The sequence below is a fragment of the Oryctolagus cuniculus genome, chromosome 10 (assembly GCF_051225735.1).
Source record: "Oryctolagus cuniculus isolate XC-2025 breed Fujian yellow rabbit chromosome 10, ASM5122573v1, whole genome shotgun sequence".
Lineage (NCBI taxonomy): Eukaryota > Metazoa > Chordata > Mammalia > Lagomorpha > Leporidae > Oryctolagus > Oryctolagus cuniculus.
The window spans coordinates 64,141,007-64,168,255 of record NC_142876.1 but is presented as its reverse complement, the minus strand read 5'-3'; the positions used below and the strand labels follow the sequence as shown (position 1 = coordinate 64,168,255).

Sequence of the window (27,249 nt, the reverse complement as noted above, 5' to 3'; positions counted from 1 at the left end):
AGCACGCTGTTCAGAGGTTGGGTCAGCTCCTGCAACTCATTAGTCAAATTGATGAAGCAGCCGAAGCCGCTGTGTAGAACTTGTTTACTCCCTCTCAGCGCCATGTTGTGGGAGCCAGCTGGGCCCTGCTTCCCACATTCCCCAGCAAGACTTTTAAAAACAAAAGACCATTCTCATGCAATACCCACAGGTACACTTTGCTTACTAAAAACTTGGTATTGAAAAAATATGGCTGAAGTAGAAAAAAAATCCCATAGTTCCTTAAATTACAAAGTTTTAAGCACACATTCAGCACAGAAGTTCCCTAAACTGGAGCTTCCCTGGGATTTTTAAGCCATCCATGCATGCATGCATCCATCCAAGCAACCAACACTTGTCTTGAAATCCCAGGTTTAAAAGTAAAAGAACAGGCCGGCGCCGTGGCTCACTAGGCTAATCCTCCGCCTTGCGGCGCCGGCACACCGGGTTCTAGTCCCGGTCGGGGGCCGGATTCTCTCCCAGTTGCCCCTCTTCCAGGCCAGCTCTCTGCTGTGGCCAGGGAGTGCAGTGGAGGATGGCCCAAGTGCTTGGGCCCTGCACCCTATGGGAGACCAGGATAAGCACCTGGCTCCTTGCTTCGGATCAGCGCGGTGTGCTGGGCGGTGTGCTGGCCGCAGCGTGCCAGCTGCGGCGGCCATTGGAGGGTGAACCAACGGCAAAGGAAGACCTTTCTCTCTGTCTCTATCTTTCTCTCACTGTCCACTCTGCCTGTTAAAAAAAAAAAAAGTAAAAGAACATAATGTAGGTTGTGGTTTGGGCCATATCTTGTGCTATTAAAGATTTATTTTACCTTCTTTCTGAGGCCAATGTTCAAAATAACAGTAATACATAACAATAGAAGCGAGGACCCTGGACATTTATGAAGCAGTTACTGTGCGCTAAACTCCATGCTGGGTTCTCCCTGGGAGGCTGACCTGCACCCTGGCTGAGGCAAGCTTCAGTAGAGACTTGCTGAGGAATCCTGGGCGCCAGGGTCTTGTCTCGGATGACTGCCATAAAGATAACAGGGGCTTCCCTGAAACCAGAGGGCCTGTGGTTTCTTTACTTTGTCCTAGGATACCGCTCTGCTCTCCAACATGGAGACTACTTAGCACAAAGGAAAGATTTTTTGTTTGTTTGTTTGTTTGAAAGGCAGAATAATGGAGATAAGGGGGCACAAACACACACAGCTCTTTAATGCAGAACAATCAGAACTGGGCCTGGTGAAGCTAGGAGCCAGGGACTCCACCTGGGTTTCCCATGTGGGAGGCAGGAAACCAGGAACTTACTTGGGCCATCATCCCCTGCCTCCCAGGGTGTACATGAGCAGGAAGCTGGATCAAAGGTGAAGGCAGGACTCAATCCCAATCACTCTGATATGGGATGCGGGCATTCCCAAGCAGTGTTTATTTAACCTTCTGTGCCACAATGCCCCTCCTGAATTCTGGACTTTGACACACTTAGGTTTTAAATTCTAGTGGGGTTCTGAACACACTACTTAGCATCTTTGGGTCTCAGTTTCGGCATCTGTAAAATGGGAGTAGTCGCTAGGGTTCACCCTAGAGCTAGATAGAACTAATGCAATGTCAGGCCCACAGAGGGTCCGTCAGGAGCCTTCCTCTGGAACGTCTTGTCCGCCTGAGACAACGAATCTGTTCCTGGCTGATTTATTCCTTTAGCTCTGAAACCCCCGAGCCCTGCTCGCCATGCCTCCAGCTGGGATCAGCACAGGATCAGAACTCCTCAGCAAGAACTCTCCACAGATGCATGTATCAACTAGCAATGGTGTAACAGTTCTGTAGTAGCCTCGCAGCACATAATCTTCTGGAGACACACACACACACACACACGTGTGTGTGTGTGTGTGTGTAATGAGGCTCTCAGGATAACAAGTATATGGCGGCTCTGTTTGCCTATTCTAAGTTGATGTCAGTTCTTGAATTGGTTTTGATGAGTTTTTAGCGCCTCACTTGTGTTTGTGACTGTGATAGTCTCTGTTTTGCCTTCTGCGCCGTGGCTCACAGAGCACAAGCACAGAGAGTTAGGATGTGCATTGACTTACAAGTGAAGTCAGACGCAATACGCTTTCTTGCAGTTTATACCAGTGAGATAGAAATCCTACTTCCTCTGTAAAACAGTATTCAAGTTTCTACCCTCAGGGCTGCCAGGTATAGCCAGGCAGGCCGTGCACTGTCCAATACATGTTCCAAATAACACCTGAAATGGTGGCGTCCACACTGATGTCTGATCTCCCCAAAGCCCTGGTGCACACACAGAGATATTTTTAAAAATCCTAGTTTTGTCCTGTGGAGAAGTCATGGGAAGTTATCAGAATAATCATGAAAGGTTTTACTTACAGTTAAAGCATAGTCTTCTTTCTTAATCTCCAATTTCTTAAATTTACTTCTTTTTGGAGCCTCTGTAACCATTTCTGAATAAGATATTTCAAAGGACAGCTCTTCAGTCTCTGGAGGAATGTTCTTTCCCAGATAACCACCATCTAAAAAACAGTACGTAGTGCGGTCAGCCCCTGCCATCTAGGGTGAATGACGTGCCAAACATTGATAACTTAACCCACAGACATGTTACAATGTTTACATCCAAAAAGCAGATTCACCCAGAGGGGTTCAGGGAAGCAGTATTTTGTTGTCATCAGACTTCTGTGGGAGCAAATTTACATCTTCATTATTCAAAGAAACTTTACTTAACCTGACTTTTCAACTTTTATATTTTTATATTTCATGAGAGTTGTGGAGAACTATTTAAGCAAAGTCCAAGACAGGGTATTTCTATATATTCTTACAACATTAAAATTGAGCCCAGCTAGACTCAATGTCATTGTTATTGGGAAACCAGAAGTTTAAAACAGAGGGAGAAGGGGTAGAGAAGGTCCCACTAGAATGTCTCTTGTTCCTCTTAAGATTTGTTCAAACTCAATTTGGACTTCACTGTTGGATCTGTTCAGACAAATTAATCTGAATTTCTGGAATTAGATATTTTTAGCTATCCTTATATAAGAAACACTAAGAATAGGTAAATGAGCTACAATTAATGCTTCCTATAAATACTTTTCTTGAGCTAATTTGCAAATTAAGACAAAAGATTCTTAAAGCAAAACCAAATGAGCCCATGAATCACTTGAGCAATCCCAACTCTGACTTGTGAGTGAGACATTGGCTTGTTTTCTCGGTTCATTGCCTGGAAAGGCTGTCCCTGTGCAAAGTGAAGACTTTCCGGACTAGCAAAGCAACTCATTATCTTCTTCCCTCTTCTACAGGCACTGACCACATACAGGACAACAGTCAGAGTCCAAGGAACAAAAGACAGAATTAATAGCCAAATAAATGTTACATTAAAAGTTAGGTGGAGAAATTTATAAGCCACCAGACTTAAAAATCCTGATTAGTAAAACTAACTGAAAACATAACAAATGGATGCAGCTAAAATTTAGGAAACAGCAAAAAGAGTTACACTTTTCACTTGCACAGAGGGCTTGCACTCAAAACAGAGCAAGAGCAACCACAAAATAGTAGTCTAAGTTCTTGAGGATCTATGGATAGACTGGAGAGCAGAGGTTAAACAAGCCAAGGCTCCAGGCCACAGGAGCCCTCCCTCCATGCAGATGTCCATCTTGAGTGGCATGACCTGAAATTACACCATGGCAGTAAAACAGAATGCTGTGGACTTACTTCTGGCAAATCTCTTGTCTTTGATATTTTTTCTTGTATCAGCTTTACTGAGATACAATGTACATGCCATAGAATTCGGCCATTTGAAGTATACCAGTCAATAGTTTTTATATATTCACAGAGCCACACAATGATCACCCAGATCAGTTTCAGAACCCTGAGTTCTTCAATTTTTTTTTTTTTTTTTTTTTTTTTTGGACAGGCAGAGTTAGACAGTGAGAGAGAGAGAGAGAGAGAGACAGAGAGAAAGGTCTTCTTTCCGTTGGTTCACCTCCCAAATGGCTGCTACGGCTGGCGCACTGTGCCGATCCGAAGCCAGGAGCCAGGTGCTTCCTCTTGGTCTCCCATGCAGGTGCAGGCCTCAAGCACTTGGGCCATCCTCCACTACCTTCCCGGGCCACAGCAGAGAGCTGGACTGGAAGAGGAGCAGCCGGGACAGAATCCAGCGCCCCAACTGGGACTAGAACCAGGGGTACCGGCGCCACAGGCAGAGGATTAGCCTAGTGAGCCACAGCGCCGGCCGAGTTCTTTAATATTTTGAAGCTAACACTGAAAGTACCGATCCTGTTGTTCACAAGAAACAAGCACAAACTTTTGGGAAAACTTTGAGGAATCGCAAAAATGTGGCCTGAAGGAGCCTATTTTGTACCAAAGATTTGAACTTCCACACTGAGTCCATGTAGGGAGCCCACGTCTCAAGCCACAGAGGCACAGGTGAAAGCTAACCTTGTGGTTGTCTACCACAAGCTGCTCTGGTGTTGCATACACCTGAGCAACAACTGGGGCGTGGTGTGCTTCCTGGCCTGCTGGTGACTGGAGAGCAGACCCAGGCACTCCAGAAAGACGCCTCTACTCAAAGACACTACCCAGCCTGTAGTTTCTATATGATGCAAGGATTGTGAAGGCAGAAAAGATTCTGCTTCCAATCTGGCTCCATGAGTTAGTTCTGCGTGCTGTGCTAGAATGGGGTGATTGGAGGCAGGTGGGAGGAGCGAGTGTGCAAGTGATGGAATCAGAATGGGGAGGAAGCATGGTCGCATCCTGCTTGTAGACATTCACCGCTAATGGTACTGAGTGCATGGAGGCCAGGGGACACAGCTTCGGTGCAGGAGGAGGCTACGTCACTCACCACTCACTGCGGTCTGCAGCGACTGTCCCGGGCCTGCAGATCCATTGGAATGAACTGGTATGTCAGGGATCGCCTCAAGTATAGACTGCCAAGCAAGGGGAAGAGAGCACAAAACATTTTACCACGAATCACATTCATGGAACCCCATATTTTCATCTGATTTATGCTGTGCAGAACAAGAGTGCTTTTCACAGGAAGCATTTCTTGATTTTGAAAAGGACCTGCATCGGATTTCCTTTGTTTCTGCATTCAGTGGAGACACGTACAGCTCCCACAGGTTTCTCAAAAGGGAATTCGTCCAAGTCTGGATCACTCCTCCTTCTTAGCTCTTACATACTGACTGCTTGTTACTTTGCCAAAGCATACAAAATGTAAAGTTTGATGTCAAATCCTTTGGTAATTATAATTTATTAATCAAGATGCATTTTAACTATATTATTTTAACATAAAATTAATGTATTAATAGTCCCAATTCAAAATACAGAGCAAATATAGCAAATATAAGCAAACAATTATCTTTTCCTTTGAGTCATCCCTCCCCCCCTCCTTTTTTTTTAAAGATTTACTTATTTATTTGAAAGAGAAGGAGACACAGAACATCTTTCATTCACTCATTCACTCCCCAGATGCTGGCAACAGTCGGGGCTGGGCCAGAATGAAGCCAGGAACTTCATCTGGGTCTCCCACGTGGTGGTGCTAACAACTCTATTCCTCGGCCATCATCTGCCACCTCCCAGGCATAGCAAGAGGCTGTAGGGGAAGTCATGGCGCCAAGACTTGAACCGGGCACTCTGTTATGGAATGTGGGCATCTCATGTGGCAACTTAAGGAGCTGTGCCACAAAATGTTGCCCAGTTTCCCCTCTTCACTAACCGGGTACTTTCCTGCCATAGCCCTCAGCTCCACTGCGATAGTATCAGAAGTTGAGAATCTATCTTCGCAGAGTCCTGCCCAGCACGCTACTTACTGCTCAGGTCTGGTTGAGTACTAATAAAAAAGTTATACACAAGTCCTACCAAAAATTTACCTGCACATCCCACACATTTTAATGTGGGAGTTATTATCTGACTGTGTGAGAGGCTGTGAATATCGCTGTTCCATCAAGAATCTTGTATATGCTATTCACACGTAAAATCTGCTCTTCATCCCCCAGGGCCTGATGTTGTTCCTTTTATCATATGTTTATTTAGCAATAACGGAACACCTGCTTCATAAAAGATCTTTTAACATGAGCTACAAATTGCACAAGGGAGTCTTGAATGCTGAGCCTGTGTTCCTCTTTATTCCTATTTTATTTCAAAGGAGATGATACACTTGTAATTGTGTATAGAGAACTAGTTATTAACACATAGATGTCCAAATAACGGAGGTGGTGAAGGAACGAAAACACCAAAGTCTAGGGCCTTCTACTCCACTGACCACCAGACTTTTGGTGCTGCTCAAAACCACACCACAGAACGAAGATTTCTCATACAAAAAATCGCTAAAAAAAAGGAAGTGGACAACTTTTCAGGGATTTTCTTCAGCTTACCAAAAAAGAAATGCTTTGTCAGACTTTGAAATAGCTCACCTCTTCGGGAGAGGACTTTTCTGAAGAGTGAGAGACTGTTGGCTCCTATTCATTTGGGGCTTGAAGTTGGAGGTGTGGGATGCTGAACCAACCCTAGTGAATGTCAGTTTCTCAATGTGCGGAGTGGAAGCGCCCACCGCTGAGCTGGTGTGCCTGGCCTCTAGCCCGCTGGCTGTACTCTACTCAGTACAGGGCTCCTGGTCATGTAAATCACCCTGGGACTTTCTTGAGGAAGCAGAAGTTGGAGTCCTAATTCCTGCTTTTGAGCTCCTTATATTGAGGATAGCAGAACAGTATTTGTGGAACATTACTAAAAGACAAATCACTGTTGAGAGCTAATACCCATGATGCAAGCTGACTAATTGCAAAGCACCAAAAAAGGAAGAAGCACCGCCCAGAAGGTTTTCCATACAGAGGTGGCTGAGCTTGCCCTACAACTCAAGGAAGCATGATGGAAGACACTTTCAAAAGGCAGAGGAGACAGGCAAAGCATTCAGGTCAGAAACGCAAACAGACATTGCAAGTACAGAGATATCTGGAGCATTTCAGTACAAGAGACTGGCATGTCAGGAATTGACTCACGATATTAGAAAAATACAGGAAACCAATTACTCAAGAGAGTAAGTTCAACTTATGGAAGCTGGAGAAGGCCAGGCAGAGACACTGAGACTTGGAACTGTAAGGGTTAGAAACAGAACAGAGCAAAACAAAAGACCCCTCTTGGGTTAAAGCAGGACCAAGTTCTGGGCTCCTGGCTTTGGCCTGGCCCAGCCCCAAGGGAGTGAGCTGGGGAATGGGCCATCAAATGGAAGATTTCTCTATCTCCCTTTCAAATAAATAAAATACATCTTTAAAAATAAACTTTATTAATGAAAAAAACTATTGATAGAATAAACTATTTACAGTTCTGATTTAGCACAAAAGATACAAATTTGAGGAATAAAATTTGCAATATTGAGGCTGGCATTGTGGCAAGTGGGTTAGCCACTGTCTGCGATGTCATCATCCCAGTTGAGTATCAGTACAAATGCAGGCTGCTCCACTTCTGATCCAGCTCCCTGCTAATGTGCCTGGGAAAGCAGTGGATGATGGCCCAAGTGCTTGGGCCCCTGCCACTTACCTGGGAGTCCTGGATGGAATTCCAGGCTCTTGGCTTTGGTTGGGCCCAGACCTAGCTGTTGCAGCCATTTGGGGAGTGAACCAGCAGATGAAAGAGCTGTCTCTCCCTCTCATTCTGCCTTTCAAATTAATAAATAAACTTTTTTTAAAAAATGAAAAAATGCAATATGTGGCTACTTCAAAAAGTTCATGGAAATATGGAATTAAAAGACAAGTTTATTTTGGTGCAAAAAGTTTTGGAATTGCTGTATAGTTTTTTATCATACATATTACATCATACACATTTTCCATGAAATTGTTGAAGACCCTTTATATTTGCCTCCACAGACAATTTAGAAGCTACACATGTAAATAAATGTATATGTATATATGTACATATACATATAAATTTATAAAAATCAGTTTTGAAATGCTCAATGAATTACATGGCTTCATAGAACACGCAGACATTACCAGCATTAATATGTATCCAATGAAAAAATAACCAATGTTTCATGCCTACAATGATATTAGACCTAGGAGACCTTACAAATTATATCATAAATGCACTTACACTAAATTGTAGATATGCATAGATATATATCATATATATTTACATTATAGTTTATTAAGTGACGCAAAAATCTTGTAAAGTATTCAAAGTTCTCACCATATTTACATAAAGGTTAACTTAACACTGCTAAAAACTCTAAATGAGTATGTATATAGAATAATCCCTTGCTAGAATAGACATTAAAATTCTAAAACAGTAAACAAAATCCTGCAGCATAATAAAAAAAAAGGATGATACAACAGGCAGGGTTCATCTAAGCAATTATAATGTGATATTAGAAAAATCTATCAGTGTAATTTCCTAAAGTGATTGATTAAAGAAAGAAAATAATATATTCATTTAATAGATACTGGACAATCATTTGATATACTTCAACCTCTATTCCTGATTAAAGCAATTACAAGGCTCAACAACCTAGAACAAATATTCTACTTAATGACGAAATATTAGAATTATTGACAAAAATCAAGAACTTATCAAAGGTTCCCCCAAATTATAAATCAATGTTACAAGTTATTATGATTAGTCAATTAATACAAGAGAAATAATTAAGATGAATAGTTATAGTAAAGATAGAGTAAATAAAACTAGAGTATATGCAAGTGCTATCTACCAAAATCACAAAATAAAATGAAAAAATTCTTAGTTTTAAAGTTGTATAAAGGGGCCAGAAACACCCTGAAAGAAACACATTGTTCCAGCTGGTGCCGCGCCTCACTAGGCTAATCCTCCGCCTGCGGCACCGGCACTCTGGGTTCTAGTCCTGATTGGGCGCCGGATTCTGTCCCAGTTGCTCCTCTTCCAGTCCAGCTCTCTGCTGTGGCCCAGGAAGGCAGTGGAGGATGACCCAAGTGCTTGGGTCCTGCACCCGCATGGGAGACCAGGAGGAAGCACCTGGCTCCTGGCTTCGGATTGGCGCAGTGTGCCGGCCGTAGCGGCCATTTGGGGGGTGAACCAACGGAAGGAAGACGTTTCTCTCTGTCTCTCTCTCTCTCTCTCTCTCTCTCTCTCACTGTCTAACTCTGCCTGTCAAAAAAAAAAAAAAAGTCACATCAAGGAAGCTACATAGGACAGTGTTGTGAGAAACAAAAATAACTACTTTCCTTGCATCTCTGCAAAATAAGCTAGAAAATACCATAGAAAACCCTCCTACTTAAAATACCAATGCAAACTGTTATGTTCCCAGCAATTAACTTATGAAGAAATGTGTAACACTTAAAGAAATAAAGTTATAAAATTTTATTGAAAGATAGAGGACACAAATAAATATTATGGCAGAGTCATTGTTACTCAATGGGAAGACTTAATGTTTTAATATATGAATTCTATCCTTGACATTAATATCTAAATTAAATTCTTAATAAGGCCCTAATAAGATTTTTAAGGGTGACTTAGTCTTTTTTCTAAGTTAATCTGAAAAAAAAAACTTCCAAGTATAGAAAAAAAATTTTGATGAAAGTGAACCTAATCTTTCTTTCTTTCTTTATTTACATGCATTTCATAAATACAACTTAGGAACACAGTAATTCTTCCCACTGTACCCACCCTCCCACCCGCTCTCCCATCCTTCTTCCTCCTCTCTCTCCTATTCCCAGTTTTATTTTTTTTTACTAATATCTATTTTCAATTAACTTTATACACAGTAGATTAACTCTATTCTAGGTAAAGAGTTCAACAATTTGTATGAGAAAGAAAAGGAAAAAAATCAAAACAAACAACAACCAAAAAAAACACGTTCCTCAACAGTCCAAACAAGGGCTGTTCAAATTCATTGCATCTCGAAGTTAATTTTGCTTCTTTTTTAACATTCTTTTTTTTTCCAGAAACTTAATTATCTTTTAAGAAGAACTCAAGAATGATGCATCTTTTGCAAGCACTTAGACGTAACTATAACTTATGAGACATGAGAATATCCTGCACTTAATACACTAAAAGGAAATGATTTTTTGAGAACAGGTTTTACTATTAACTCTCATAATACAACTCTTTGAGGACAGGGGTCCTGCATGAGAAGCTAGTGCACAGTGACTCCTGTTGTTAACAATTAATACTTTTATGTATGTCGTCAGTGATCACCCAAGGCTCTTGACATGAGCTGCCTGGGCTATGGAAGCCTTTTGAATCCACAAAATCCTTCAGTATTTAGACAAGACCAAAAGCAAGGTGTAACTCTCCTCCCTTCAGAGAAAAGTACATCCTTCTTTTATAGCCACTTCTTTCTACTAGGGTCTCACCCACAGAGGTCCTTTCTGTAGGACACTTTTTGCCATAGGGTTTCAGCTTTCCATGCCTGAAATGCTCTCATGGGCTTTTCAGCCACGTTAACAAATCCCTCCTCACTGATACATGTGAAGAATGTTCTTGGACTTTTAGCCACAGCAGTAGGAATTCACGAAGTCTTCCTTCCAACTGCAATCTTTTCATTTCCAAGGGTTGAGTTTGCTTCTTCCTCATTTTTATGAAGTTGATCAACCTCCTGGCAGCTGTGGTTTCTTTGCAGCCTTAGTTCAAGGATTTTTTAAAAATCTGCTTCCTACATTAGTTGCAGCTTTTGCCTTGAAATGAAATCACATTGATAGGTGAGGACTTACCCTGGAGCTGTTCCTGGGAACTGCAAAACTCCCTTCTTCATCCTGGGCTCCATCGGACAGGGTGGTACTGTTGAGAGAAGCATCATCTGGCTAAATGGAAAAATAAAAGTACCATTCTTATTCAGGAAGAGACTTTCTAACGTACTGCCTATTCCACTATGTGTGCACACTGAGATGCCTGTGGCCTTATGTACAACATTGCCACTGCCTGTGCATAGACGATAGTATCCAGCCTCATGCAGCTCTGTTGTGAGCCACTGAGATGCCGGCCATCACAGACACTGCCCTCTATGTCAGACATTGCTCTGTACTGTCACAAACTCCATTAGTCTTTTTTTTTTTTTTTTGACAGGCAGAGTGGACAGTGAGAGAGGAGAGAGAGAGACAGAGAGAAAGGTCTTCCTTTGCCGTTGGTTCACCCTCCAATGGCCGCCGCGGCTGGCGTGCTGCGGCCGGCGCACCGCGCTGATCCGATGGCAGGAGCCAGGAGCCAGGTGCTTTTCCTGGTCTCCCATGGGGTACAGGGCCCCAGCACCTGGGCCATCCTCCACTGCACTCCCTGGCCACAGCAGAGAGCTGGCCTGGAAGAGGGGCAACCGGGACAGAATCCGGCGCCCCAACTGGGACTAGAACCCGGTGTGCCGGCGCTGCTAGGCGGAGGATTAGCCTAGTGAGCCGCGGTGCCAGCCCATCCATTAGTCTTAATAACACCTTGGATTAATACTAGGAAGCTTGTTTTTAAATTAAAAAAAAAAAAAACACCCTGATTTCCAGTTTGTTTGCAGCAAGGAAAGCTAAGAGTGATGAGTGTGGTCAACAAGGTGTAAGAGAGATCTTACCAAGAATGCTTCCAGGAAAACCCCAGCTTCTCAGTAAAAACAGTAAGGTCAGCTGACTCACATCAGGACAGGGCCATGGATGGATGACAGCCTGGAGTTGCTGCACCTTGCACAAATAAGGATGGTGGGTGCTGCGAAGGATGGCAGAGACAGAAGGTTTGGGTCCCTGCCAACATGCAGCTGCCACATCAGATCGGGACCAGTTCAACTGAGCATCTCCAGGGGAAGCAACACAGCTCCTACTTTTTTTTTTTTTTTTTTAAGCAAAAGAGATTTATGTATTTATTTGAAAGCCAGCTAGAGAAAGAGAAAGGGAGATAGAGAAATCTTTCATCTGTTACTTCACTCCCCAAATGGCCAGAACAGAGCCAGTACTGGGCCAGGCTGAAGTCAGGAGCCAGGAACTCCATTTGGGCTTCCCACTCGGGTGGCACGGGGCTAAGTACTTGGGCCATCTTCTGCTGCTTTCCCGGGTGCATTAGCAGGGAACTGGATTGGAAGCAGAGCAGCCAGAATGCAAACTTGTACTCATACAGTCCCTACTGCCCTAATAGTTCCTAGTTTTTAATTACATGCAGCCACAAGCAATTTTAACTCATCTAATCTTAACATTTCTAGCAGATTCTACAATTGCCTTTCATAATGAATAGAATTCAGTAGCAAAATTTATTTATAAATCTAGAATTAAGATTTTGTTGTTGTTGTAGCATACAATGATACTACTGAAATTAGTTTTCTTTAGCAAAGGAAATGTATTACAAAATTGAATATATCTGATTCTCAGAGAAATATGCAGTAGTTTATCTTCTTAAAACACTACCATTCTTCATTTGATTTGACTGTATCTTCTCAATTTTCTATAGACAGATGTAGTGATTTATAGAATGAATAAGGAGGTGGTAAACCTTTGTTACAGCAGTTAGGATGTGGCTCAGGATGCTCACGTTCCCTATCACAGTGCTTGAGTTTGAGTCCTGGTTCTGCATCCTTTCCAGTTTCCTGCTGGTGCCACCGTGCAGTGCAGCAGGTGATGGCTCAAGTGCTTGGGTCCTGTTACCCATGTGCTAGACCTGGATGGAGTTCTGGGATCCTGGCTTCAGCTAGGCCCATCCCTGGCTGTTGCAGACATTTGGGGAGTGAATCAGCAAGCAGAAGGTCTTTCTCTCTATCCCTTTGAAATTAATAAGAATTAAAAATTTTAATGAATAAAGCTTTTTTTTAAAAAAAAATCAAATGTAATACAGGAACTAGAAAAAGAATTTAAGTGAAGATGATTAACTGTCAATTATTTTCCACCTCTCCTACCCCAAATCACTACAACTGGAAGAAAAAAATACATATTATACATATTTTCAAAGGAACAAATTTTTAAAATGATTTACTTACTTATTTGAAAGGCAGAGTGACAGAGACAGACTCAGAGAAATAGAGATATTCCATCCACTGGTTTACTCCCTAAATACCTACAACAGCGGGGGCTGGGTAAGAGGGAAGCCAGAAGCCAGAAACTCTATCTAGGTTTCCCACAAGGGTGGCAAGAACCCAAGTTCCTGGGCTATCATCTGCTGCCTCCCAGGCACATTAGCAGGAAGCTGGATAAGAAGGAAAGTAGCTGGGAATCAAAGTCAGCATTCTGATGTGGGTTGTGGGTACCCAAGGTGCACCTTAACCTGCTGCACCACAGCACCCATGCCTAAACAAACATTTTTAACAGCACTAGAAACCAGCAAAGAATTCCATAGCATGCCAATGGAGACATCTATAGATGTAAAGCAAATCAGATGTGTTTGGTGGGATAAAAATTTCTACTGAAAAGCAGTATAAACAATTTCTAGAGAGGGGAAGTATGGGGAGCAACTCGGACTAGACTAAGTTACTGGAATTAAGACTTATTCTATGCATCTGCTCTCCCACAATATGGCGCTGGGAGAGGAGTAAAAACAACTTTTACACAGCTGCCTCCAGTTCAACCAGTAACCTGCAGGAGCTGATCCCGCTCCTGATTGGAGGAGAGCAGCGTACTCGGCGTGTGGGTAGCAGAGTTGGGATTGGTGGAAGAGGACTATAAAGGAGGAGAGAGACAACATGCACCAGGAACATCTAAGGGGAACATCCGAATAACACCTGAGCAGCCCCCGAGAGAGCCGGCCGGCGGTGTGCCGCTCCCCCACGGAAGTGGGGAAAGTGGCAGGGGGAACCGCCCTTCCACGGAGGTGGAAGGGACGGTAGCCAACCCGGGAAGAACCAGCAGCAAACCCGGGGAGGGCCGAGCAGACAAAAGAACAGCGCAGGGCCCTGTGTCGTTCCTCCGTGAAGAGGGGGAGCGACAGGGAAGCAGAAAACAAATAGTATAGAATGAACAAGAAGGAAGGAGCCACAAATAGTTAAGCAGTGTTTACAGAGATGGAAGTCAGGTGGGCCTCTCCCCACTTAAATAGTGCTATACAGCCCCTTATATACTTATAGGCAAAGTCCCAAGAAATGCAATATAAATAAAGTCAACTAAGTGGCTAGGGGCTGGGCAGGTTCCTAACGTGAGTACAGGGGTTTAAGGGACAAGGAATTCCAAAGGAAGAACGAAACCAAAGTCAGCTTTGTCCGGAAGCAACAAACCAGAGTTTAGGGAGAGTGTATACTAACCAGTCCAGTACCTCTGTACACCTTAATGTTAAGCACAGCCCACTCACTTACAATATTGGCTTTTTTTTTTGCAATTTTTATTTTTTTACTGGCAGAGTGGACAGTGAGAGAGAGAGACAGAGAGAAAGGTCTTCCTTTGCCGTTGGTTCACCCTCCAATGGCCGCCGCGGCAAGCGCAACCAGGACAGAATCCGGTGCCCCGACCGGGACTAGAACCCAGTGTGCCGGCGCCGCAAGGTGGAGGATTAGCCTAGTGAGCTGCGGCGCCGGCAAATATTGGCTTTTTGGAAACACAGATCTATTCAAATCTATTCAACTGAAAGGAACTACACAACAGTTTCCTATAGGAATCAAGTGAAAAACTAATTAAGGCGCTGCCTTAGCTCACTAGGCTAACACCGGGTTCTAGTCCCATTCAGGGTGCCGGATTCTGTCCCAGTTGCCCCTCTTCCTGCCCAGCTCTTTGCTGTGGCCCGGGAGTGCAGTGGAGGATGGCCCAAGTGCTTGGGCCCTGCACCCGCATGGGAGACCGGGAGAAGCATCTGGCTCCTGGCTTTGGATCAGCGCGGTGCGCCGGCCGCAGCGGCCATTGGGGGGTGAACCAATGGAAAAGGAAGACCTTTCTCTCTGTCTCTCTCTCTCACTGTCCACTCTGCCTGTCAAAAAATAAAAATAAAAAAATAAAAAAGATTCAGCTGTGCAAAAACTTTAGGGGCCCAAAGAGCTGGAGTCCCCTGCAACTGTGCTGGTATTTTCTGCTTTGGGGAACATCTTTCACATTAGGTTTCATCAGGTGGAGTCCTTGAGTGTGTCCCATCACATTCCTCTGTTGTGATGGGGCTTTGATAGACATGGGGAGTAGCGCTGGAAGAGAGGCTAGGGAGCTGGACAGGAAGACCATGAGGTTTGGTGGTCTTGTTCGGAAGTAATCGCTCACATCTAATCATGGGCTTTAGTTAATAACATGTCGTTACTGATTCATTAATTTTTTAAACTTGCCTTTTAACTCCATTTCTACATGGACTATTATTTTTAAGTTTTTATTAATTTTTATTTTTATTTGAAAGAGAGAGAGAGAGACACAGACATAAAGAGATCCAGAGATCTTCCAACTGTTGATTCATTCCCCAAATGCCTGCAATAGCTAAGGCCAGGCCAGGCTGAAGCCAGGAGATTGGACCTCAGTCTGAGTCCCTCTGTAGGAGACAGGGACCAGGGACCAAGGTACTTGATGTTTCCCAGGGGGCACCTCCACAGCTGGAATTGGTAATGGAATCTGGGCCTGATAAAAAGAGACAAGATGAATAATATAATAATGACCAAGAAAAAATCTACTAATCTTGGGCACAAAGTTGAAGAAGTGTGGAGCAAAGGAGAAACAGATTAGTATGAGAAAAAAAAAACAGACAATAAAGTTCAATTTTAGCAAAGTAACATACATCTAATATGTGTTCTAGAAAGGTGGCACATAGAAAATGGGGAGAAGACATAATTTAAGATATAATAGAAGAAAATGTTCAGGAATTGAAGAGAATAAAAAAAGGTCTCAGAGGAACAGGACTGAGTGTTGACCAAAATGAATTAAATAAAGAGAAAATCCCTGTGAAAGTTTACAACTCCTGCAACACACACAAAAAAGTAAAAATTCATAAGGTTTAAGAAGTTGCACAGTATAAGTGAAAAAGTGAAGCTTATTTATGAAGTAGAGAAGCAACTCAAGCAAGAAAAGCAATAAAATCATAATGTCATGTGAGAGTATAAAAATCTATCAATGAAAATAAGAGAGATTCGGGTTGGGCACTTGGTAATAACACTCAAAATCATTGTTAGGACTCCCACTATTCCATATTAGAGTGACTGAGTTTGATTCCTGGCCCAGCTCCCTGCCAACATAGACCTTGGAAGGGAAGTTGGGCTCCTTCCACCCATACAGGAGACCTGCAATGTGTTCCCAGTTCCCAGCTTTGGCCAGCCCCGTCATGGCCACAATGGGCATTTGGGGAGTGAATCAGCAGATGGGAGATCTGTGTGTGTGTGTGTGTGTGTGTGTGTATGTGTATGTATATGAACTTGTCTGTCTCTTAAATGGATACAGACAGACATTGTATGCAGGCTATTTATTAAAAAAAAATCAGTTAACCAGAAGACTGGCTATGTACTCTATAGAATACTACACAGCATTAAAAAAAATGAAATTCAGTCATTTGCAACAAAATGGAGGAATCTGGAAAACATCCTGTTGAGTGAAATAAGCAAGTCTCAAAGGGACAAATATCATATGCTCTCCCTGATTGGTACAACTAACTGAGCACTTAAAAGGAAACCTGTAGAAGTGAAATGGACACTATGAGAAACAATGACTTGATCAGCCCTTGTTCTGATTGTCAAGGAACAGCTTACTATTTTATTCTTTTTAGTATTTTCTTTTTCTACTTAATACCATTGGTTGAACTCTTTAATTAATGCACAATTATTCTTAGAAGTTTAAATCCAACTGAAAATTGATCCCTGTTAAAAATAAGAGTGGGAGGGCCAGTGCCGTGGCTCACTTGGCTAATCCTCTGCCTACAGCACCGGCACCCGGAGTTCTAGTCCCGGTTGGGGTGCTGGGTACTAGTCTCAGTTGCTCCTCTTCCAGTCCACCTCTCTTTTGTGGCCCAGAAGGGCAATGAAGGATGGCCCAAGTGCTTGGGTCTCTGCACCTGCATGGGAGACTGGGAGGAAACACCCAGCTCCTGGCTTTGGATCTGTGCAGCACCAGCCGTAGTGGCCATTAGGGGAGTGAACCAATGGAAGGAAGACCTTTCTCTCTGTCTCTCTCTCACTGTCTATAACTCTCTCTCTTTTTCTCTCTCTCACTGTCTAACTCTGCCTGTCCAAAAAAAAAAAAAAAAAAAGAGTGGGGATAAGAGAGGGAGGAGATATACAGTTTGGCACATGCTCACTCGGACTTTTCCCTAATAATAAATCTAGAAATGTGCCATGGGACCCTAAATCCCATTAAGTTGGCAGGTACCAATGCCATCTTTCTAGTTAAAGTGATCAGTTTAAGTTCATAATTTATTATAAAATAGGATAAAGTGTCAAAGGGATCACAGAAATAAGACCAATGTCTGCTAATAATAATTGAGAGAATTAAAAAGGAGAGAATGATCCAATATGGGAAGCAGGATACACAACAGACTCATAGAATGGCAGATGCCCTAAAGAGTACTCTGGCCTCAGAATCAGCCCTTAAGGCATTTGGATCCAGCTAAAAAGCTCATGAGAATTTCTCAGGTATGGAAAGCCAAGACACTGTGGCAAAACAACAACAACAAAAATGGCCTAAATGAAAGATCTCTGTGAGTGAGATCCCAGTGGAAAGAACGGGCCATCAAAGAAGGAGGTACCTTTCTCTGAAGGGAGGACAGAACTTCCACTTTGATTATGGCCTTGTCTAAATAAGCTCGGAGTCTGTGAACTCAAGAGGCTTCCATAGCCTTGGCAGCTCATGACAAGAGCCTCAGGTGATTACTGATATTATAAATAAGAGTGTCAATTGTTAAATCAACAACAGGAGTCCCTGTAATTTCTTTCTCTTGCCTAATGGCTCCAGCTAAAACTTCCAGTACTATATTGAATAGCAGTGGTGAGACTGGGCATCCCTGTCTGGTACCAATGGAAATGCTTCCAACTTTTCCTCATTCAATACGATGCTGGCCGTTGGTTTTTATAAATTGCCTTGTGTTCAGGAATGTTCCTTCTATACCCAATTTGCTTAGAGTTTTCATCATGAAAGGGTGTTGTATTTTATCAAATGCTTTCTCTGCTTCTATTGAGATAAACCATACGGTTTTTCTTCTGCAGTCTGTTAATGTGGTGTATCACAATGATTGATTTGTGAACATTGAAACATCCCTGCATACCAGGGATAAATCCCACTTGGTCTGGGTGGATGATCTTTCTGATGTGTTGTTGCATTCTTTTGGCCAGAATTTTATTGAGGATTTTTGCGTCTATGTTCATTAGGGAAATTGGTTTGTAAATCTCTTTCTCTGCTGCATCTCTTTCAGGTTTAGGAATTAAGGTGATGCTGGCTTCACAGAAAGAATTTGGTAGGATTCCCTCTCTTTCAGTTGTTCTGAATAGTTTGAGAAGAATTGGAGTTAGTTCTTCTTTAAATGTCTGATAGAATTCAGCAGTGAATCCATCCGGTCCTGAGCTTTTTTTTGTTTGGAGGGCCTTTATTACTGAATCAATTTCTGACTCGGTTATGGGTATGTTTAGGTTTTCTATGTCTTCATGGTTCAATTTAGGTAGGTTGTATGTGTCCAGGAATCTATCCATTTCTGATGGGTTTCCTTGTTTGCTGGCATACAAGTCCTTGTAGTAATTTCTGAAGACTTTTTATTTCTGTGGTGTCTGTTGTTTCATTCCCTTTTCCATCTCTGATTTTATTGATTTGGGTCTTCTCTCTCCTTTTTTCAGTTATTTGGGCCAATGGTGCGTCAATTTTCTTTAAATTGGGAAGGAAGAAGTCAAACTATCCCTCTTTGCAGACGATATGATTCTTTATTTAGGGGATCCAAAGAACTCTACTAAGAGACTATTGGAACTCATAGAAAAGTTTGGCAAAGTAGCAGGATATAAAATCAATGCACAAAAATCAACAGCCTTTGTATGCACAGACAATGCCATGGCTGAGAAAAAACTCAAAAAACAATCCCATTCACAATAGCTACAAAAACAAATACCTTGGAATAAACTTAACCAAGGATGTCAAAGAGCTCTATGATGAGAATTACAAAATCTTAAAGAAAGAAATAGAAGAGGATACCACAAAATGGAAAAATCTTCCATGCTCATGGATTGGAAGAATCAACATCATCAAAATGTCCATTCTCCCAAAAGCAATTTATACATTCAATGCGATACCAATCAAAATACTGAAGACATTCTTCTCAGATCTGGAAAAAAAATCATGCTGAAATTCATTTGGAGGCACAGGAGACCTTGAATAGCTAAAGCAATACTGTACAACAAAAACAAAGCTGGAGGCATGACAATACTAGATTTCAAGACTTACTACAGGGCAGTTGTAATCAAAACAACATGGTACTGGTACAGAAACAGATGGATAGACCAATGGAACAGAATAGAAACACCAGAAATCAACCCAAACATCTACAGCCAACTTATATTTGATCAATGATCTAAAACCAATTCCTGGAGCAAGGACAGTCTATTCAACAAATGGTGCTGGAAAAACTGGATTTGCACTTGCAGAAGCATGACGCAAGACCCCTACCTTACACCTTATACAAAAATCCACTCAACATGGATTAAAGATCTAAGCCCATGACTCGACACCATCAAATTATTAGAGAACATCAGAGAAACCCTGCAAGATATTGGCACAGGCAAAGAATTCTTGGAAAAGACCCCAAAGGCACAGGCAGTCAAAGCCAAAATTAACAATTGGGATCACATCAAATTGAGAAGTTTCTGTATTGCAAAAGAAACAGTCAGGAAAGTGAAGAGGCAACCAAAAGAAATGGAAAAGATATTTGAAAATTATGCAACTGATAAAGAATTAATAACCAGAATCTACAAAGAGATCAAGAAACTCCACAACAACAAAACCAACAACCCACTTAAGAGATGGGCCAAGGACTAAATAGACATTTTTTTCAAAAGAGGAAATCCAAACAGCCAACAAACACATGAAAAAATGTTCAGGATCACTAGCCATCAAGGAAATGCAAATCAAAACCACAATGAGGTTTCACCTCACCCTGGTTAGAATGGCTTACATTCAGAAATCAACTAACAACAGATGCTGGTGAGAATGTGGGGAAAAAGGGACACTAACCCACTGTTGGTGGGAATGCAAACTGGTAAACCCACTATGGAAGACAGTTCAGAAATCTGAATATAGCCCTACCATATGAACTAGCCTTCCCACTCCTTGGAATTTACCCAAAGGAAATTAAATTGTCAAATAAAAGAGCTATCTGCACCTCAATGCTTATTGCAGCTCAGTTCACAATAGCTAAGACATGGAATCAACCTAAATGCCCATCAACAGAAGACCAGATAAAGAAATTATAGGATATGTATTCTATAGAATACTATACAACGGTAAAAAGAAATGAAATCCAGTCATTTGCAACAAAATGGAGGAATCTGGAACACATCATGCTGAGTGAAATAAGCAAGTCCCAAAGGGACAAATATCATATGTTCTCCCTGATTGGGACAACTAACTGAGCACTTAAAAGGAAACCTGTAGAAGTAAAATGGACACTATGAAAAACAATGACTTAATCAGCCCTTGTTCTGACTGTAGAGGAACAACTTACTATTTTATTCCTTTTAGTATTTTTTGTTATACTTAATTCCATTGGTTGAACTCTTTAATTAATGCACAATTATTCTTAGAAGTTTAAATCCAACTGAAAATTGATCCCTGCTAAAAATAAGACTGGGAATAAGGGAGGGAGGAGATATACAGTTTGGCATATGGTCACTCGGACTTACCCCTAATGGTAGAGCTGGAAACATGCCAGGGGATTCCAAATCAATCCTATCAAGCTGGCATGTACCAATGCCATCTCACTAGTCAAGGTGATCAATTTCAGTTCATAATTGATTATAAAGATAGGATAAAGTGTCAAAGGGATCACATAAACAAGACTAGTGTCTGCTAATAATAATTGAGAGAATTAAAAAGGAGAGAATGATCCAACATGGGAAGCAGGATACACAACAGACTCATAGAATGGCAGATGCCCTAAACAGCACTCTGGCCTCAGAATCAGCCCCTAAGGCATTTGGATCTGGCTAAAAAGCCCATGAGAGTTTCTCAGGCGTGGAAAGCCAAGACACTGTGGTTAAAAAAAAAAAAAAAAAAAGGGCCTAAATGAAAGAGCTCTGTGAGTGAGATCCCAGTGGAAAGAAAGGGCCATCAAAGAAGGAGGTACCTTTTTCTGAAGGGAGGAGAGAAATTCTACTTTGATTATGGCCTTGTTTAAATAAGGTCAGAGTTTGTGAACTCAAGAGGCTTCCATAGCCTTGGCAACTCATGACAAGAGCCTCAGGTGATTACTGATGTCATAAACAAGAGTGTCAGTTTTAAATCAACAACGGGAGTCACTGTACACTTGCTCCCATGTAGGATCTCTGTCCTTAATGTGTTGTACTATGAGAATTAATGGTAAAACTACTACTCAAACAGTACTTTATACTTTGTGTATCTGTGTGGGTATAAACTGTTGAAATCTTTACTTAGTATATACCAAGTTGATCTTCTGTATGTAAAGATAATTGAAAATGAATCTTGAAGAATGGGATGGGAGAGGGAGTGGGACATGGAATGGTTGTGGCTGGGAGGGAGGTTATGGGGGGAAAAGCCACTATAATCCAAAAGTTGTACTTTCAAAATTTATATTTATTAAATAAAATTTTAAAAAAAACCAGGAGTCACTGTGCACTTACTTCTTTGTAGGATCTCTGTCCCTAATGTTTTGTACTATGAGAATTAACGGTAAAACTACTACACAAACAGTACTTTATACTTTGTGTGTCTGTGTGGGTGCAAACTGTTGAAATCTTTACTTCGTATATACTAAGTTGATCTTCTGTATATAAAGATAATTAAAAATCAATCTTAATGAAAAATGGGATGGGAGCAGGAGTATAAGATGGAATGATTTGTGGGTGGGAGGGCAGGTATGGGGGGAAGAACCTCTATAATCCAAAGTTTGTAGTTATGAAATTTATATTTATTAAATAAATCTTTTAAAAAAATCAGCTAATAAGGACATCAGCATGGTATATATCTTGTAGGTATGAGGATTAAAACTACATGCTAAGGGATAGCACAAAAGGAAAATGTTAGAAGTCCGCACTCGGATTCCCACTGCATTGTTTTGTGGTTATACCATCCTTTACCACCAACTTTTTGCTTTGTTAATAAAACAAGCTCTTGTGTAAATCAAGGTTCCTTAGCTTTTTAATATGAAGCAAACACAGATGTAACTGACGATTTTTAACAGATGGTATGATCGTATTTTGCAGTGAATTATGAATCAACAGAAGTGTAGCTATTTGAGCTTCACTTATGGCATTGGAAGTTGACTAGATGGATTGTTTTGCCTTTTCAATAAACTAACATCTCAAAAGAATATTTCATTTATGTTGACTGAACATAAGGAAAATATCTTTATTCATCCATGTAAGACGTGATTTGTAGGACAGGTTAGATTGGAATGTAAATCTTTTGTAAATGCCTGGATTTAGTAGCATTTGTGATTTAGAGTCAAAGATCAATCACATGTAATACATGAATACTCCTTTATTAGAAGAAGCTTACTACAAGATAAATACTTGGTTATTAATGAAATTGTACAATTTTACATAGACTCTTTTTTGGTTTATTAAGGCTTATTAAGATAGAGCTGATACACAATTAATCACCCACTTTAGAGTGTAGAAAGCATAGAATTTGAGAATTCGGACAAAAATTTAGACCAAAGTCAAAAAGAATGAACAAAACCAGTAACCTGCAAAGCATCCTCATGTCCCTTGGGAATTTCTCCTTCTTCCTCTCCTAGCCTGCTCCCAAGTCTCCAATCACCAATTTTCTTGCTCTCACCTTAGGTGAGACTACGCTTTCTGTAATTTTATGTAGATTGAAAGATTTCTTTGGCTTCTTTCACTTGGCATAATTACTTTTAGATCACTTTGTGTTGTGTGTATAATCAGTTCATTGCTTTTTTTTTTTTTTTTTTTTGCTGAGTGGTATTGCATTGTGTAGATAGATATATGACCATTTATGTACCTGCAGATGGACGTCTGAGCTGTTTTCTATAGTTTGAGTCTATTACAAAGAACATTTGTAGATAAGACTCTATATAGATACATATGATTTGCAAGAGGAATGGCTGGGTCTTATGATAAGCATAAAGCTAACATTTTAAGAGTTGACAAAATTATTTTTAAGTGGATATACCACTTCACATTTCCACCAGAAATGTTTAAAAGCTTCAGATCTTGGCATTGCTTTGAATGATTGGTCTTTTTAATTTCAGTCATTCTACAGGTTTCTAGACATGTTTTATTTGCATTTCCTTAATCATTAACAATACTGATTAGCTTTTCAAGATTTTATTTGCCATCCTTGAATCTTCTTGAGTGAAGTATCTGTTCGAAGTTTTTGCCCATTGAAAGATGTGTGAAAGGACTTAATAAAATGTTCACACTGGAAAACACTGGGTATTTTTTTTGAAAGTGAAATTTGATCTGTTTGAAAAGTAGAGGATTTGTTTGGTTAATTCACGAGAACTAAGGTTTGGAAATAGGTACCAGATTATGGAGAATTTATAATATGTAAAAGAGTTTTCAAGTTACTTCTGTAATAAGAAAGACTATTATCTGGGAAAAAATGAGAATTAAGTCAGGCACTCAAGCCTGTCTCTCCTACAGCTTAGCAGAATCAACAAAATGTAACCAAAGAAAGAGGAAAAATAATCCTAGCAGCCCTAGTCAAAAAGAGATGGAAGGAATGGGGTTCTTCTCCAAAATTTACCTAACACCCCATCAAAACAACATCAAGGAAGAAAGCCAATGGAGAACATTCTGGAAATGACTCTGCTATCTCCTCTACATTAAGAGGGAAAATGACTACAGGTATGAGTAGCCACACCTGGGTTTGTATATGACTGCCCCTTCAAAATAAAAGTCTCCCTCAAATATCACTTCCGCCGGGAAGACAGAAACTATTTGGATTTTCTGTTTTGCTTCTTTTTTTTTTTTTTTTTTTTGTGGTTGGGAGGAAGCTAGGAGAAGAGATGTGGAAATGGAAAAACCAAAGGGAAAATAAATTACATAAACTACACAAAGGGAGAGAAAGACAGTTTAGGATAGGACTGCAAGTAGAAACAGATGTGAGAAGAGGCTCTGCGTGTCCCATAATCAAAGCCATCTTGCTCTGTGGTACAGTGATTGAGGCCTGATCACTGTCCTCAAGTTTGGCTGACTGCCCTGCTCTGGAGAAGTGGGAGTAGAGGCATCTGCTGTGGAAAGGGAAGGGAGAAGAGAGAAAGAGAAAGGAACTGGACACCCAGGGTTCCAGTGTTGTCAGGAGCAAGGATCCGTCCTTATGGGGGGACAGCAGAAAACCCAAGCACAGCTGATGCTACTGCAGGAAGACGTGTGACTTGGTGGGACCGACAGTTTTAAGGGAGTGTGTCAAATTGAAGAAAAAAATTTAAGGACACAATATCTACCAAAAACAGAAACACTCATAATCATTGACTCCTTAGGGTCGAATCTGTTCTGAAGAGATTCAGTTATTTGTTGATTTTCCTATTAAACTTGAACCCACTTACAATTACTGAGTATTTTTTCTTATAAATTGCTCAAAGGCAGATAGGCATGCTGACAGCTGCAGTTTTCCAATCATCTTAATGATGTTGCAATTTTTCCAAGTGCTGGGTGTTTGTCTTGAAGACATGGCTTCCTCTTGCACTCCCACCAATCCCCCTGCTGTAACTCACCATGGGACCACTTCTTGTGATAACTCCTGGGAGCTCCTTGTCTTCTTCAGTGCCATCCAGCTGTGTAGTATGGTTGTCACAAGAAGCACCTGTCTAATGAAAGAAATGAAAGTCACCTTTTAAAGTTTTAAAAATTTACTTAATGAGGGAGGGAGATGGGGAGGGGTGTGAGAGAGAGACCTCCCATCCATTGGCAAATTCTCCAAATACCAGAAATATCTGTGGCTGGGCATTGCCAAAGCCAGAAGCCAGGTCTCCCATGTGGGTAGCAGGAACTCAAACACTTGAATCACTACCACTGCCCCTAAGAGTCTTTGTTAGCAGAAACCTGGAGTCAGGAGCAAGAGCTAGGATTTGAGCCTAGGTACTCCAATTTGGGACACAGGTATCTTCACTGGTATTGTAACCACTAGTCCAAACATTCACACTTCAAAAGTCATTTTTATCCAGGTGCAGCTTTCAAATATGACTGTGCACTCATTACACAGTTATACATATATACCCACATATGCTCAGTTCTGTGGAGCTACACAGAGTTAAGGACTACTTGAGCATTGATAATGTCATTTAATGATTTGTCCATAATATGGATCCTCAAAAATGCTGTGTGTTATAATGGAATTTATCTAAGAGGCAGACAATGTTAGCTGCCTGCAAAATTTCACTTTACTTTGCTATTCTTAGGAATAGCGAGATTTTACTCCACGATGCTACCTGTCTACCCAAGTAAGGGTGATCGTGTGATGGTTTTGTCCAATGGGAGAAGTGGACTTGTACCCAGTGGGACACCCAGGAGAGTTAATGTGTTCTCGTTAAAGTGAATGGGATCAGCTGGCCGATGCTCTTCCAGGAGCATGGACATAGTGTCTGTGTTGCCCAGGCAGCCTCTGAGGATTAACTATTAGCCTGGTTACAGAGGACAGCAGAATGCAAAGATGGAAAAGTCAGTGGCTCTGTGCCAGGGCAGCCATACCAGTCATGGACATCTCCCTTGAGCTTGTTGTATAAGGAAAGTCAACCTCTAACTGCCTAAAGGATGCAGCTTACTGATAAAACCTTGCTATTTTGAAATGAGACTTTATAACTCTATTCTGTAATGATTCCTAATTCAAAAACAGGAAGAGTCAGTTTCAAAAACTATGAATTGGAAATACATTAAGCTGATTGCCTCATTAATACACAGGACTGAATCAAATATTTCATTCCCATTCACTAAATGTTGGCAAAGCACCATATTTCACTGTGCAGGAAGTATATTTGGAGACTAAACTCCTTTCAGCTTCTTTCTTATGGGCCCTGTGCATAAGTTGTAAGATATTACAGCATTTGTCATACATGATGTCCCCCAAATTAAGAGGCAAATATTATTACATTTCACAATTGAGGAAAATTTTTGCAAGTTAAGCATTGTCGCTCCCCGTCTTCGTGGAGGAACGACACAGGATTCTGCGTTGTTCTTTCGTCTGCTCGGCCCTCCCCGGGTTTGCTGCTGGTTCTTCCCGGGTTGGCTACCGACCCTTCCACCTCCGTGGAAGGGCGGTTCCCCCTGCCACATTCCCCACTTCCGCGGGGGAGCGGCACACCGCCGGCCGGCTTTCTCGGGGGCTGCACAGGTGTTCCTTCAGATAGATGTTCCCCTTAGATGTACCTGGTGCATGCCGTCTCTCTCCTCCTTTATAGTCCTCCTCCGCCAATCCTAACTCGGCTGCCCACACGCCGAGTACGCTGCTCTCCTCCAATCAGGAGCAGGTCCTGCAGCTTGTCAAGTTGGTGAGAGGCAGCTGGGTAGAAGCTGTTGCCTCCTCTCCCAGCGCCATATTGTGGGAGAGCAGATGCATAGAATAAGTCTTAATTCCAGTAACTCAGTCCAGTCCGGGTTGCTCCCCACAAGCATACCAGATATGCATGAAAAAATAAGCTGGTACATGAGACCTTAGAAACTGCTATTTCCATCTTGCTTCTCTGTATTTCTAACTTTCTTCAAAGTGTAAATATTATATTAATAATAAAACATACATTATTAAGTGGCAATAATGCTCAAGAAGCAGTGCAGGAGAACTTCAGGATGGAGGACTGATTGCACGTTACTCCCTCTGCCTCTACCTAATCACTCCATGTCAAGGAGGCACATATTTTGATAAGGAAAGATCCAAAATGGCCCTGGAAACCAAGGTGTTCTAGTAACAAATCAGAAACAGTCATAAATTCCTGGAAAATTAAAAGTAAATATTTTGCTTGATAATTGTGGAAATGTTCTCAGTCTTAGACTAACATAACTCAACACTGTTAGCAAGGGAAGAGCAAATCCTTAAGAAGCAAACACAATACACACACACATACCAAGTAAAAAAAGCTCAAAGTAAAAAATTCAAAGGCCATGGCCGGCGCCGCGGCTCACTAGGCTAATCCTCCGCCTAGCGGCACCGGCACACCGGGTTCTAGTCCCGGTTGGGGCGCCGGATTCTGTCCCGGTTGCCCCTCTTCCAGGCCAGCTCTCTGCTGTGGCCAGAGAGTGCAGTGGAGGATGGCCCAGGTGCTTGGGCCCTGCACCCCATGGGAG

At 41.7% G+C, this 27,249-nt stretch overlaps 1 protein-coding gene across 10 annotated transcripts in view; it reads right to left on the bottom strand.

Annotated features, from left to right (window-relative positions):
• ARHGAP28 (Rho GTPase activating protein 28) overlaps positions 1-27,249 on the bottom strand; it is a 209,736-nt gene that overhangs the window by 44,652 nt on the left and 137,835 nt on the right. For all 10 annotated transcript variants that reach the window (XM_089305313.1, XM_002713588.5, XM_089305311.1 and 7 more), the window contains 4 exons: positions 24,690-24,782; positions 10,670-10,759; positions 4,837-4,921; positions 2,376-2,518 (listed from right to left, as the gene is read on the bottom strand). In XM_089305313.1, coding sequence (XP_089161439.1) covers positions 2,376-2,518; positions 4,837-4,921; positions 10,670-10,759; positions 24,690-24,782 — 411 coding nt within the window. The remainder of the gene's footprint in view (positions 1-2,375; positions 2,519-4,836; positions 4,922-10,669; positions 10,760-24,689; positions 24,783-27,249) is intronic.